Here is a 14,842-nt window from a genome sequence, read left to right on the forward strand (position 1 = left end):
AACCCTCCGACACCATCACACAAGTCTGATTATTATTTTACAAATGATTCATCATGCGTTTCCAACCTGGGATCCTCAAGTCTACTTTCATCTGTATCCTCTGTGCTGCTGGGTTCCAGAAGAGCGTCCTCCAGACAAAACTCATAGGTTGCCTCCTCTGCTGGTCTTTGGGGTGCCATATTAAAAACATTTCCAAAGAGGGAGTGCAGATTGGTGATGATGCCACTGCTCAAACTGAGGCTGTCCTCATCTTTCTGATCACACTGAGCCATTGTGGACCGATGTGTCTCCGCTCTCACCGAGCTGCCGCAGCGACAGTTGGTGAAGCAGGTGGAATGTAGATGTGTTTCCTTCCTCTACACACAGATTGGCTTCCAGCAGCAATCAGCAAGACGAGCTGCAGGTGCGGCTTGTAGCTGTTGAGCATTGTTAAATCGTAAAGCAACATTTAGAGGATTGAAGGAGTAAGACACAGCATTGCAGACCACAACTACTTCTACTTAAAGGAAATACCTGAACTTATCTATTTAAATACTTATACAATTGGAAAGCATGTGTGTGTGTGTGTGTGTGTCCTTCAAAACAACAAGCTCCATTCCTCCAATCACTTCCAACCAGAAGTGATGACATCATCCACAATGTCGACATTATTGAAAAGATGGCAAATACACAGAATATATAACCGCTCTAGCACATGATTTGTTTCAGATCCTTGTAGTTTTCATTTGTAAAAAGGCTGAATCATGGCTTCACCCACACAATAACTGCATGTGTCTGTTAATGGTAATGGTTTCTTTTCAGTGTTTTAGAAGTTTAAGAGATTATATTTGAGTGACATTTCTTCTACAGTATGCTAACTGCGGCAAAGGAAACGGAATCCATTACTCACTTTATTTGAAATAAATGTTGTTTTTAGATTTTGTCAACAGTGATGTTGAAGGAGCCAAACAGGAAGAGAGTTGAAGTGGAACGTTCCGAGTTTAGTGGAACGTTCTGAGTCAACGCCAAACAATCACAAGCACTCATTCCACTCATCTGTCCTTCAAATGAAAGTATGAGCTCCGGTGGTGCGAGCAGTAAATAAATAAACCGTACACATGGATACAAATACTAGTTGAACTTTATTTTCAATTTAAAATTTAATACAAGATAAAAGTAAATTATTCAATCTGCCTGAACATGTTGGTATATGACTGGGAGAAAGCAATTAAAAACTGTAATACGTGACCGTGACAGAACATCTGACAGCTGGAAAGGTGGGGTTAGTTCAACACGTCTGATGAACATGGAGGCTTCAGGTGAGACACAAAAAAAGTGTCAACAAGAACTGCTAACAGCTTTTGTCATCTATATATTGCAAAACTTTTTCAAAAATCATGAAGGATGGTTGATACAGTACAAGATTCCCATCTGCGATACACTTATCGAAATTTCAAACACACCTTTGGCTCGCTCGACGTTTTAAGTGTAAATAGTGAACGTGGGTTAATGGAGCTCTTGTTGTTGTTGTTGTTCTTGTCCATTATTATTCATAGACCGTGGATCGATCTAAGATGCAGCAGGTTCTGATTGAGATCTTCATTTTGCAGGCTGAAGAGGAATAAGTGTTCACGTCCATTTGCCGCATTCATCGGCAAAGCAAAAGAGCGGGAACACAAAAAGGTTTCGTGTAATGCACTGGAGATTCAACAATAAAAAGGTCAGGCGATGAAAAAGAAAAGAAATAAAGAAACAAAATTAATCAACCAGACAAAAAAAAAAGAAAGAAAGAAAATCACATAAAAACCAATGAGATGGGGTGGGCACCAAAAACTTCTGCATGCAAACACACCTCACATATCTTTTAGATCCAGAAAGTTAATACCAATGATCCGGTTTGTTCTTGGATATTCTGTATGACAAAAACCAAGAGACGGCATTTCCCTGTGTTATACGTGCTCCCTGCCAGGAAGGGACAGGAACGCATCTGCATCAGTTACAGGGTATAAATAAGACAGATGCTGGGTGGGGGGAGGGAGGGGGGGAGGCTGGGTACTCATGGTGGGGTGTTGAGTCTAGGTGGGCACAGTGATGCTGCGGGCCAGGAGTGCCAGCAGAGCCAGTTCCACGATTCCATGGGATTGTTCGAGTGCCTCTGCAGCCTCCCGGGCAGAAAAGCCAGCTGCCTGGATTCTCTGGATGTGCTCGGCTGGAAATTGTTCCATAAAGGGATGTTGAGCGGGAAGAGGACGGGCCTGGGGCGTCGGCTGGGGAGCCTGAGCGGGGGCTGAGGGGGCGGAGGTGCTGGAGACTTCCTCCGGCGAGCCCACTGCCATCGGGGTCGGCGAAGCCTGATCGGTCTGAAGGGCGAGAGTGTCCGGGTTGTGGGTGGCCGAGGCTCTTCCGTCAGCGACCCCTCTGCCCTGCTGCCCCTCCGGTGCTTCCCTGAACTCCAGGTCCCCTGCGAGACAAAGAGGCCCCACCGGCTCAGACTGAGAGACGCTGATGTCGCTGATGTCGCCGGCTTCACCTCGCTCACTTGCATCTGCCCCCCTCTCCCAGGAACCACAAGGATTCTGCGGTGGTCCGTGTCCTTCCACGGTTTCGGTTGCATCTCTGTTCAGATGCTCAGCCGGGACAGAGGGGTCAGGCAGAAGACACTTAGAGGCTCCCTCAGCGGATACAGTAGCATGGTTGGCTTTGGCATTGGTTGGTTCTGCATCGACTGTAATGGCAGTAGAGGGAGTAGGGTTTGTCAGGGTACTGGGCTCCGGGGCGGTGATGTCGTCCACTCCATCTGCGTCCTGTCTGAACGGGTTTGAGGGGGAGCAGGAGGTGCTGCAGTTTTGCGACTGAGCCCGGTTATTGGACACCAGCAGCTCGTGGAGTTCGAGCAGGGCGGCTGCCACCGAGGGGATGCTGTCGGAGCTGGAGCAGCGCTCTCCCTCCGGCTGGTCCCTCTCCAGGGTGGCCAGGGACTCCATTTCACCCGAGTCAGCCTGGCTCGCGTCACTCTGACACGGTTCTGTTGCATCTGCCGTGTCTGACCCGCTCACCTCCTGCTCCATGGGTTGACTGGGGGAAAGTTCCTGTGGATGGGGGAGCATGGAGCTGCTGGCCACCCCGTCTGGGCCCTCTGTGGCAGTGGGTGGCACCTCAGCCTCTGGATCCTTGAGGGCAGGACTGCCACTTAAAGTCATGCCTGGTGGAGAGGTACATGTAGAGAGGGCCTCTGCTGAGGGACCGGGTGCGGGAGCCGATTGGGAGTCACTAATGTCGAGGGAAGGGTGGGGGTTGATCTGATGTGGCGTACAGGCCGAACTCCCCGCCTGGGACGAGGGCGGAGGAAGGTCCCGGCACCGCTCAGGCATCGAGGCCTGCACCATGGCGGCCGGGGCGGACTGAGAGCGATCCAGGGCCGGGACCTGGGACTGACCGGGGGAGGGGCTGTGGGAGGGGCCGGCGGATGATGATGACTTTTGGTGTACGGGTCTGGGTAATGTGAATGATGGGGGCTGCGGTGAGGTAGTTTGTCCATCTGCAGTGTCTAACGTGAGAGAGAACAGAACTGTGAACGACAGGCGGCTGGAGCTCGTCTGAGACCTGTCAGGGACGACCACTTAGAAATATGGAATTTAATGAGAAATTCTTAAACATGGTGCCAAAATACTGAGACACTGCTAATGTCTTATGTTATCTTGTACAGAATGATGTAACACATTCTTCCTGTGGTGTTTAGAGTTTCAATCATGTGCCAAAGATGATGCTCCAAACAAACAACATCATCATCATCAAAACTGATCGACTCAGCAACAAAAGACCAAGGCAACGTAAAGGAAATGAATCAATAGCAATGGACTTAGCACTTGGCGATGGACTTGTGGGTTTTGCAGTACCTGCTTGGTCGGGCCCTCTCCAGCTGCCTCCAAAAGCATCAGTGCTGTCCTGCTCAGGGGTTAGGGCACACACCACACACACACATCATGCAAAGGGACGGAGAAAGTTAGCAGTCACACACAGAGGCATGCCACAACCTAACACCCTTTTCACACACAGAGGTGAAAAGTGTCTTCCAAAAATCAAAACAAAACAACACGACAACCCAAAACAGAGACGGCTCGACCTATGACCTCACAGGAGGGGTGGGGGGGTTTCTTTAGTCCAGAGCTTTGCCCGAGACTAGTAATGCGTTCCATTTATGTGTGTGTGTGGGGGGACAGGGGCTCTGGTGTCGTCCGTGCTGGTTTCGCCGCTCACGACTAAATGGAACAGAGCCGCTGTTTGAAGGCAAAATGTCCACCTTGTAAATAAGCAAACCTTGGGAAAATGTAAAGCATTAAAGGGAAACACAACGACGCGGGTCGTTTGATAAACTCTCTATATTGAACACTGAGTAACGGTGAAGAAAATGTAACTTTTATATTTGCGGTTAAGACGTTCACACAGTGTGAAGGCTGCGATTTGCTGGGCGGTTCTGTTCTGTTCTGTTCTTGCGGCTGGGCGGCTCTGTCTCTAGAGTTGCTGTTTCCCGCTGCAGCTCCCCGTCTCGCTGCAGCGTCTCAGGTTGCATGTGGAGTGTAATGGACTCTGGCTCGTAAAAATACCCGGCGATCTTGCGTTTGGCACTGCGTGTTCCTTTTAGTTTGTCTTTGAACCGAGAAACGCGGAAATCCATCTGCGCCGCCATCCGCGACGGAATCTAATCATATCTGACGGATCCGTCCTCAGACGACGCGCGACGCTGAAATTTGGCCGCCGAGACGCCTGGTCTCTATGGTTTCCCTGAATATAAACGTGACCCTGCCTCCGCTGGGAGCAGCTTCAGACCGGCGTGTAAAGCCCGGATGTCTCTACCTTTATCGTCAGTCCAGCAGTGATGTCATTAGCAGGAACCTTTAAGCAAATCATAGCAGAGTTTCAGAAACAGAATACTGCTCAGTGGTTTCGGTTGAGCTTTAACGATTATCACATAGGAAGTGTGTGTTTCCCTTTAAATACAATCAGATCTAAACCCACGGCCTGATGGGTAGCTCGTTTCCTTCCTGACCTTACCTGAACTCTTAAAGACTATTTTCTTTGCTGAGGTGATGACATGGGCGTGATTATGTGACTGAGAATTCAAGATGGCTGCTTAAATGAGATTGAGAGTAAGAAGCTTAAAGTGGCACATGCAGATGAAATTCTCACTTAAGGGCCAAAAACATAAACAAAAGAAGCCCCGTAGGAAATCTTACCGCTTTCCTGTATGGACCTCTGCAGCGCCTCGGCCAGCTCTCTGTCCGCCATTTCGTCTGGGCGGGCGTCTTCGCGGCCCTCGGGCCCGTACGCCAGCCGGGCGCATTCTGGCAGCTCCGCCTCGGACAGGAAGCGGGTTTCGGTGCCGGTGGTGCCTATTAGAAGCAGGCTCCTCTTCAGGTCAATGGAACACTGCCGGGGGAAAACAGGACAAGACGCTTTACATAACACATACTCTGTGTTGTTCTGTACCTCTCCAGATGCTTCTACCCTCCAGGCTGAATGGCGACAACAACGGAACATCTGGGTGGTTTCTATTCTGACCTGGTGTCTCTTCAGCATATCCAGTCCAAGCAGCATGTCCATTGGCTGGTCCTCCAAGATGGAAAAAGAACACGGCAGGAAGTCTCCTTCTATCTGGACCTGAGCTGGATGAGCGACGGAACACAACGGGAGAATTGAACACAGATTGAATCATCAACATACGAGTGTTCTGTTGTCTTGAGAAGATTAAAGGTGTGTTTCATAGACGTGGGTTTCTCAAACACATCTTTAAGCGGCATGAAACCCAAACAAAGGCAGTCTAAGCAGTAGAGTAAGAATAACAAAATGGGCACCGACCCAAATGAACTCTGCCGATGATCTTCTGGGTGCCCACTCCCTTGGCGATCCCGGCCCAGCGTCGATCCACCAGGCGCATGATGTTGCAGCGTTCGGCACAAGCTTGGCTCATAATTGTCATCTGGGCTCCTGAAAACGTGTGTGTGTGTGTGTGTGTGTGTGTGTGTGTGTGTGTGTGTGTGTGTGTGTGTGTGTGTGTGTGTGTGTGTGTGTGTGTGTGTGTGTGTGAGGTAGGTTATAAGTTATTGCACTTTGGGAACTCATGCACTATGATCACTTGAAAACCCTGAACCTGAAGGAGTTTGTACAACATCATCATTTATCCAGACAGACGGGCGTGTCGAGCTTTACCGCGACGCTCGACTAACTCGGGGCGTCTGAATCCAAAGCCAAAACCAAAGAGTAAAGATTGGAAGCTATTTGCGGGGCGGATCAGGTCGAGCTTCATTACCTGAGTCAACAAACGCTTTCACGGGATGTCCGTTGACTTTGCAGTTAATGTAGAGCATAACCACTTGTCCAAAGCTCTCGGGGGCCTCCTCCATCGCAATGGTCATGTTTTCCTCAACGTTGTGCTGCCTGGATTAGGATAACAAAGTCCAGGGGTTGGTAAACAGACTTTAAACTGTCAAACTCACATGGATCACAAACAATGAGACGCCACAAATCATTGCTCCGCGTCATCTTGCGGGGGAGAGAAAGTGTGTCTGGGTCGTGACAGGAGGGGGAGACGTACGACGCATTTAAGGGTCGATGTTGGCGTCTGTGTCGTGGAGTGAGACGGCTCTGAGCCTCTACGCTTCATACCTGATGTCCTCCTCGATTTTTGCTTGGGCATCCAGATCAAAGGGGTCGGCGGTGAGGAGTCGGATCCTCTCCTGCTCTCTGCGCGCTCGATCCTGCTGCTGCTCCTGCAGCACTTTGGTGAAACGCTCTGACAAAACAAAAACAAGAAGAAATCCTTTACATAATCAACATGGCTAACAGGAAGAGACTTTCAAAATAAGAAAATGCCAGTAGGATGTCAACATGGGACACTCTTTTTTCTTCCCTACCTAAATCTCCACTCAGCAGGGCATCAGCGAGCGGCGGGTTGCGCTCTTTGAGCAGCGACAGCTCGTGTGGGTTGGACAGCAGCATCTGCTGCAGTAAGGCGGGGTCATCCAGCCCCTGTGGAGAGGAGCCGGTGCCACGGAAGGCCGCGGGTGGGGAAGGCTGGGCGGCACTCGGTTGCGGCGCCGGTGGCGGTTTCGGGGCGGCCGGTGGACTGGTTGACGCGGAGGTGCCGGGGATCGTGATGGAGCGGAAGTCAATCTGGGGCAAACCTGCGGGGACGAGAGATTCTAAACTGATCGGATCGACGGATTCATCACCACAGAAGGAATATGAGCGGCTGAAGTGACAAATATACAGACATTGAAACAAACCTCTGTGAAGCCGATGCCCCAGAGAAGCAGTAACAAAGGTGTGGGAGTCATTTTAAAATAACAATGTGATCGGAATCACCTTCTCTACACTGCCAAAGCCCTAAGGTCAACGGCTCTGGTCTTCACTGTCCTACTGTGCTGCCCCTCCCCCCCACTGTAGGGGGTTTATACACACAGTCATGGGGGGTTGTGATAAGATAATCCCGTCGAGTTACCTGGGAAAGCCGGTTGAGTCGGTGGGGGCCTTCTGTCGGCTTGTCTGAGCACGACCACGTCTCCATCCTTCACGCCGTACGTCCCCAAGGCACGAGTGGGGTCTTTTAAGGGCTGCTCCACATACATGATCTGGACACACACAAACACAAAGATAACATGGAATACATTTACCTCACATCACTACGAATGCTACAATCATTGGACATTCCTTTACCCAAGCAAACCTTGCATTTTAATGGTCTACCTGACTCACACAGGCATCAACTTTACTGGCTTCTCTTGTATCCATACAGCTCTCTGTGTGTGTGTGTGTGTGTGTGTGTGTGTGTGTGTGTGTGTGTGTGTGTGTGTGTGTGTGTGTGTGTGTACATGTATCTGATTACAGTCCAACTGAGAGCTGATTACACTCCAGAGAGAACATTGGACACCAGTTATGACCGACAAATTATTTTTAGTAATTTGTCTGTTAAATAAATAACAAACATTTGCTTGGAACAAACATCCACTTTGCAATACTTCACAAGACCGCATTAAGCCTTTCTCCACTTTAACAGGACTGCCACTGGTGTCATAGAGGGCTGAATCATTTTATAGCACCAACCTCCACCTAATAAGCACATTATCCTCTTATGTAACTCTAATTATGTAGATTTATATCCCAGTACTAGCGTTGGTGATTTGAGGTCTTCAGAGTCAAAGCATTGTTCCATTGTGCTATGTATAAATAAAGCAACATTTTTCGTAAATCAGAGCTTTTTTTGCTAGTTTTTATTACTGGTATTCATCCGGCAGTTCATTTTATCTGATCCAAACTGAACAATGTATCTCTGAAGAAACCAAAGGCCGATCTTTGTCAACTTCGTCTCTTTGTCTGCTCAAACCCATAAAGGTAAATAAACCGAGCTACTTCTGTTAGCTCCGTTCCTTAGCTATTGTCCGCTTGTTGGTCTCTGAATGCTTCGCCTTGTTTAGTTTGATTTTTAGCGCAAAAACATCGCCCTCATATGAAAACAACACTTTGTAACTACTTGAAGCGACTGCGTTCGGTTGTTGTTGTTGATATCGCAGATTTCGCAACAACCTAATCGTCAAAACAACGCGTTTGATTCATGCTAGCGGGAAGCTAGCTGGCCAGTCGGGACTTTATACCTGGATTTCTCCAGCCGGTATTCCTGATTCCAGTTCGCAAAGTGCAACAAAGTCTCTCAGCTCCAGCTCCGGAGACACATCGAGGGCGAAGGTGGTTTCTGGACGATCCCTCGGCGCGCAGAAAACGGTGACCAGCATCGTTTGATCGGGGCAGGATCCGTGTGAGAACCCGCTGGAACAGAATGTCGTTAGTGCAGCTCCTTCTTTGATACAGTGTGGCTTCTTTCACCCAGCACAAAGCCGCGTTTCACTATAGAAAACCCATCAAATGTCAAACTGATATCACACCTAAAGATGGTGAGAGTTTAACACTTACTGAGTAGAAGTCTCTTGTAACAGTTTCGTTTTAACAACTAAACAACATGAAGTACTGCTCGGTAATGCCGCATTTCTTTCAGGCTCTTTTCGACATGTCGCATTACGGGATGTGCGGTCGTGACGACTCTCTTCTTCGTGGACTTTGGACAAAACATGAACCTGGTGTTACACTACCGCCACCTATCTGTGGTTTGGTGAACTTGGTACGTTAAATTAAATTCTCCCTCCAATGCAAATGATTTATAGACACATAATTCATATTTCTGAATCTTTTTGAACCTTAATTAATCTTTCAATACACAACACACATGCATAAGGCGTGTGCGCATACACGCATACACACATGTATTATTACATGCATAACAACAATGTTACAAATTTTTAATATGACTCTGTGGAATCACACTCTGTGTGTGTGTGTGTGTGTGTGTGTGTGTGTGTGTGTGTGTGTGTGATTCGACAGAGCCATAGAAGAAGCAATAAGAATTGCGTACATGTTCATTGTTTTAGATAGTTTCACTGAACAAAAGGCAGCTTGAGTGCAGGAGTGTCATCTTGCAAATTAATCATGCAACAACATGGAAACATTGTTTCCATCTTCTATCTGAAACAAGATATGCAAATGCATTAATTCACCATCTTACCGGCAAAGCAGCACACTGCAAAGGTTTCCAACCCTTTAACCACAGATTTCTTACCTAATCTCTGATCAACACAAAACCCACACGAACGTTAGTAGATCTGCGGCAATAACCTAAAAATATATTAAGTAAACCAAAAAATATATTACACAACAATAGAATATTCAGAAGATAAAACTGAGTAATGCTTTTTGAAATAGTTTCAGAATAGTTTGTAGAATAATACTTAAGTATTGAACGATTAATAACCTCCAGCTACCATATCAGGTGTGTGTGAGAAAGTGGCACAGAAAAGGAAGCCACAATACATCAGAGAAACACACAATCATGGAGTTTTTGCCTTTGTGAAAGGAAGTGACCCACATTACATTGCTGCTAAAATGTCTTGCATATCTGTCATGCAAATCACAAAATGCACCTATTTCAATTGAATTGAAGAGGGTACAGAGAATGGGTGAAAATGATGGAATACAAATATAAATATTTAAAGTGAATACCAATGAATGTCTTATAATCCTTTCTATAACATTCCTATAACAACATGACAAATTGGAACACTTGTTTTCTCATAAACACAGCAAAGCAAAGTTACAAAGTAAACAAGTGCATGTATTTAAGTGATTTAAGTTATTAAATATAATGAATATTAATATTTAAATTCTGTACTTTTAACTCCACTACTCTTATGTCAATAGTGACTTTGCAAATTCCAATTCCCAAAAGGTGAAAACCACACACCGTGCAAAACCAGTTTTGTGGATTGTACATACATGGTACATGCCAGTACATGACAATGTTCACTATTACTATTGTTATTATAATGTTGAAAGGGTTTTTGGAGGTGATTTTTTGTTTTCTTTTGTTTTCCATATATCTTATTGAAATATTCTTGTACAGTTTTTATTTATCTTGTGCAAATGTAATTGCGTCTTCTATTCTATTTTATTTTCCTGACTGTTAGCTGTGCATGCATTGGTTACTTTCTTAAAATCATATTCCTGTTATTATTTGTCATTGCCTCACAAATCTGCCTCTAGTCATCAGTAGTTCTGCAGTGTATCACTCTAAAATGTAAATGTTGAACATGAAGAATGTTCTTCTTGCATCTAATAGCTTGTGTCTCTAGGCTGTGTGGGAATGTGATGTCACTGCATAAATTAACCCACGTCAAGTGATTCATAATGTCAAAACCCCACACGTGGGTCTTTGACATCAGGCTTCTGGTAAGTGGGATTCCTACTACGCTCTGTGGTATTTAACCCGGAAAGCTCTCAAAGCTCAGCTCAATCAGTCACAATGGGTTTGCTAAGATGGAGGTTCTTCCTGTCCCTCATTCACACTATGGCCTTTGTCATTGTGGCTGCTTCATTGACATGCCGGAAAGGTAAAGTATTCTTGTATTGTTTTAGTTATTTCCCACCTTTGATTTGCCAGTAAAAGTATGATCATACTGGGTACACAACAAGTCTGTTGGTTGACGTACAATACTTCTGTCACAAGTTTCTTTTGGCAATTTTGTAACGTTTTTTTTTGTCAAATTCAAGGCCATAAAGTATCTACGGCAAAGGGTATCACAAAGTGTGAAGTGTGCCCTGTTGGAAACTACATGTCTGAAGAAAACGCTTCCCAAAGGTGCCGACCGTGTTCCAGATGTGATTCACGTAAGTTCTGCAACTTTGGTTTCAAGTCCAAAATACAGATTGTGCAACAATGCTCTTAAACTACTGAGAAACATAGAACACAGAAAACTAGAAGAAAGCTATAGAGTTTCCAATATCTGTAGATACTTTTACTCACTTGAATTTGATGAATCAATCCGTTCTTCAATCTGTTCTAGAGCTTGGGAGTGAAGAAAAACAGAGCTGCTCAAAAACGGAAGATACAAAATGTCAGTGTCGTGCAGGATTCATTCCCTGGGAGAGCAATTCTGTCAGCTGCAAATGTGAAGGGGGGTTCGAACAAAAAAATGATGGTACGGAGATGAATGACGTGATAAGATTTAAAGAAAAGTAATATAAAGAAATTGCCATATATGATTTATTCCTTTTCCTTCCCAGAATGTCAGAAATGTCAAGATGGATATTTCAGCGACTGGGGTTCATCCTGTTCTAAATGGAAAGAGTATGTACAGGATATGGTGTCTTATTATCCCTATACATATGTGAAATCAGCTTTTCTATACATATTACCGGTGTTTACAGCTTTATCCTTTCTCCACTATCCTAGATGCAAATCAACAGGAGTGAAGGTTAATGGCACCTCCACCTCAGATGTTGTCTGTAACACTGACACTATCATCTCGACACCGGCTCCATCCAATGAAAGGGATGATGTCACCGATGAACCCGATCAAGCCGAGGATCCACTTCAACATTCGACTACCACATCTGCTCCAGGTCATGGAGTCAGCACAAAGGTCTGGCGGCAACCTTCAACCCCAGACCATGACTATAGCCCCAGCGGTAATGCATCATGCTACTAACATTGATAACAGCCAAATGTCAGGGAACATTTATGCAAAATGAAGTAACCTGCAGCTTTTCTTGTTTAGGTATAGCTGTGCTTCTCACTCTGGGGATTGTTGGACTGATTGTTATGTCTGCTGTGACTTGCAAGCTGAATATCATCCCTTGCCTACTGAACAAAACACCACCAGAGAATAGTGAGTGATATGATTCACAGTAAAAAGTGGCAAGGCTCAGAGATAAAATCATGCTTTTGCAGTGGGATACAGAGCCATTTGGATATTTTCCTCAATTTCTTCCAAAGTAACACTCACATCTCAAAAACCATGCATACCTGTACATCCTCATATTCATTTAAATGTATAATAATTGATCATTTTGACTTTGTCTCCAGTGAAGGACTCATCGTATGGGAGCCCAGTCGAGGAAAGTGGGGACAGCAACTGTTCCACTCCCTTGGAGCCCTGATGTCAACTAATTCTGAGAATTTCACAATAGTCATTATCAAATCAATGAGTCATCAGTCGTGTTTTTCCTATTGTGTTGCTTCTAAATTAGAAGTGACATCAAAGAAACCAGTTTACCGTATCTGTACTTGAGCTGGTTTGCAGTTTAGTTGGTATTTGACTCCAGTTTGTTCTTTTGTAACAGAATAATATATGGATTATGTGTCATACTTTCAAAGTTAACTACTCAACTAGAAAGAACAGGAAGGTTTTGGAATGAAAGGTAGTATTGATAGAGTCAGTAGGAGGGTAAAGGATTTTTTTTGTAATGCCTAAATGAGCTTTCTATGAAATCGTTTGAATTTATTTGCAAGTGTGTTTTATATGACATGTTAAATAGGGGCAAATGATCATTTCTGAGAAGTATTTCAGCACTATCATAGCTAGATCCCTAACAAACATTTTATTGTCATTTTATTTGGTATTTCTGTTTCTGTTTTCTTTGTTCGTCTGTCCCACTGCTGCAGCCTTGTTAAAACGAGAGAGACTAGCTGTGGGTGAAAAACAGACTTTCTGCTTTCTGTTTCAAGTGTGAGGGACTTTCCCCCACGGAGTTTTTGTTTCCTTAGACATCCTGTTTTGTTTAAAATTCATCAGTTGGAAAGATTGAGGGCTGTAAATGTGACTTTCATGAAAAAATATCTTATCATTGTTTTTTTTTTCATTCCATCAGGTTCCACTAAGAAATACACACATGCAGCCATTCATAGCACTTGGCTTCATGGCAATAGTAAAATCTACCTGGTTTAAAAGATGGCAGCACAGCGCCCTCCATTGGATAATGAAGTATAATATAAAAGAAAAACTAAACTTAAAACAAAGAAGTATGTAAGGAGGTAAAGATTTACTATTATCTTTAAGCTCTTTAAACCACAATTATTGACCAAATTGCTTTTCATAATAAATATTTTCCAGTATTTCCCCCAAATCCCTCCAGGGTTTACTGTAATTTGTCTCTTTCCATGCTGCTGTCGCCATAAAAAGTAACCAAGAATTGTTTCTTATAGTTTGAATCCTTATTTGGATTCTCTGTCCTGATGTGATTTGTGTTACCCCTGTAATGTGAATATATTGTGAACAAATAAGTGTGTTATCAAACTTACATAAAGAATATTTACACAACAGGTTACAAATCTTATTCCTGTTTTGCAGCACTTAATGTGAAAACTGGAAACTGGAAACAATCTCTGGTGAAGTGACAGCCACTATCAGAGAATATAGCTGAACGTGGCAGAAAGAGGATAACATCTTCATTTTAAATTCATATCTATCCATAAATCCAGCTTACAGAGATGACCAACAAACGTGATTATTCATGTGCTGAGGTGCTGACGTCTGTGTCTTGCGTCTTAATCACACCTTAACCTTCACTACGCTTACATTTTCATGACAAAGGTTAAATAAGAATAGCTGTCAGCACACACTGTATATGTGTTATATGAAAACCAGTGTGTGGTTGGAAATGATTTGAAGAAGGAGTGCAGCTCTTAAGGGAAATCCAGCTCTCTTGCTGTTTGAATGGCATGTGCAGTCTGTGGGCCCCGGCAAATATCGCTGGGACGTATGAGCTGTTACATCTGTCGTCGCGTCACATCCTGCCTCACATGCGAACCCGAGACTATGTGGTTGTGTGGGTGTGTGGGTGAGGGAGAGACAAACAGACAGAGAGAGAGATTGAGAGAGAGATGGACGGAGGTGGTACAGTAGATTTCAAGGCTGACAGCCACATGTGATGAGTGGTTTTGCTGAGTGTGAATTTCTACAAGGTATGTCCACATATTCCATACAAAATACACGGAGCTGAGGATCCATACTGCGACAGGATGATATGTTACCATGCCAACAGGGATCACAGCAAACGTCTAAAGATCAACATTAACATTGACACAATTACAAAAAACCTTACATTATAAACTTCACCAAAGGGTTTCTCATACTTGGATTGCGTGAATCTAATTAACAATTAATCCTGGTCGGCCTTGTTTCAAACTTGTATTCTTTTTTGAGTGAAGAACATATTAAAGATCACTTTTTCATTGAGTACTCTTCCCTCTTATCACACATCTCTTTGCTTCTCTGTCTTCATTTATACTCTGGAAGGCTGCAAAATGTACCCAACAAGTTTTAATCTTGACTTAAATCATTCTGAGAAACCTTGCTTACGCTATCAGTGTATGCGTCATACTGTGTATACTGAAACCACCTGAGATAAAGATCTGAAAGTTCTGCAAAAATCCAATGAAAGCTACAAATACACTTAAAAAATTGAAACTTGATCAAATTAA

The 14,842-nt window shown here is 44.5% G+C and overlaps 2 protein-coding genes across 4 annotated transcripts; one reads left to right on the top strand and one right to left on the bottom strand.

The window, feature by feature from the left end:
* Positions 1-1,102: 1,102 nt before the first annotated feature.
* Positions 1,103-9,072, bottom strand: ddi2 (DNA-damage inducible protein 2). 3 transcript variants are annotated; one of them, XM_076141025.1, is made up of 11 exons: positions 8,944-9,071; positions 8,628-8,799; positions 7,478-7,607; positions 6,891-7,160; positions 6,643-6,769; positions 6,287-6,414; positions 5,836-5,964; positions 5,539-5,642; positions 5,214-5,406; positions 3,876-3,924; positions 3,362-3,526 (listed from the first exon to the last, which is right to left on the bottom strand). In XM_076141025.1, exons 2-10 carry the CDS (start codon positions 8,763-8,765, stop codon positions 3,914-3,916), a joined length of 1,230 nt encoding a protein of 409 aa, XP_075997140.1. In that variant the 5' UTR covers positions 8,766-8,799; positions 8,944-9,071; the 3' UTR covers positions 3,362-3,526; positions 3,876-3,913. The 3 variants fall into 3 exon arrangements, with proteins under 3 accessions (XP_075997139.1, XP_075997140.1, XP_075997141.1); XM_076141026.1 differs by having other exon boundaries at positions 8,628-9,072; XM_076141024.1 differs by lacking the exons at positions 5,214-5,406; positions 5,539-5,642; positions 5,836-5,964; ... (4 more) ...; positions 8,628-8,799; positions 8,944-9,071 and having other exon boundaries at positions 1,103-3,526; positions 3,876-5,207.
* A 1,702-nt stretch (positions 9,073-10,774) lies between these two features.
* On the top strand, positions 10,775-13,668 carry LOC142990965 (tumor necrosis factor receptor superfamily member 4). The gene is made up of 7 exons (XM_076140866.1): positions 10,775-10,970; positions 11,131-11,247; positions 11,424-11,558; positions 11,644-11,707; positions 11,813-12,048; positions 12,138-12,248; positions 12,446-13,668. Exons 1-7 carry the CDS (start codon positions 10,883-10,885, stop codon positions 12,517-12,519), a joined length of 825 nt encoding a protein of 274 aa, XP_075996981.1. The 5' UTR covers positions 10,775-10,882; the 3' UTR covers positions 12,520-13,668.
* Positions 13,669-14,842: the final 1,174 nt, after the last annotated feature.

The sequence above is a fragment of the Genypterus blacodes genome, unplaced genomic scaffold (genome assembly GCF_046128005.1).
Source record: "Genypterus blacodes isolate CSIRO-AG114 ecotype Tasmania unplaced genomic scaffold, CSIRO-AGI_Gbla_v1 ptg000017l_1, whole genome shotgun sequence".
Taxonomy (NCBI): Eukaryota; Metazoa; Chordata; class Actinopteri; order Ophidiiformes; family Ophidiidae; genus Genypterus; species Genypterus blacodes.

Bases quoted from the DNA above. Each gene is read 5' to 3' on its own strand.
- ddi2 (XM_076141024.1), bottom strand. From the start codon at position 3,365: ATGGTGCAGGCCTCGATGCCTGAGCGGTGCCGGGACCTTCCTCCGCCC.
- LOC142990965 (XM_076140866.1), top strand. From the start codon at position 10,883: ATGGGTTTGCTAAGATGGAGGTTCTTCCTGTCCCTCATTCACACTATG. The intron at 11,248-11,423 runs GTAAGTTCTGCA...AATCTGTTCTAG, and splicing joins GTGTTCCAGATGTGATTCAC to AGCTTGGGAGTGAAGAAAAA. The intron at 12,049-12,137 runs GTAATGCATCAT...TTTCTTGTTTAG, and splicing joins CCATGACTATAGCCCCAGCG to GTATAGCTGTGCTTCTCACT.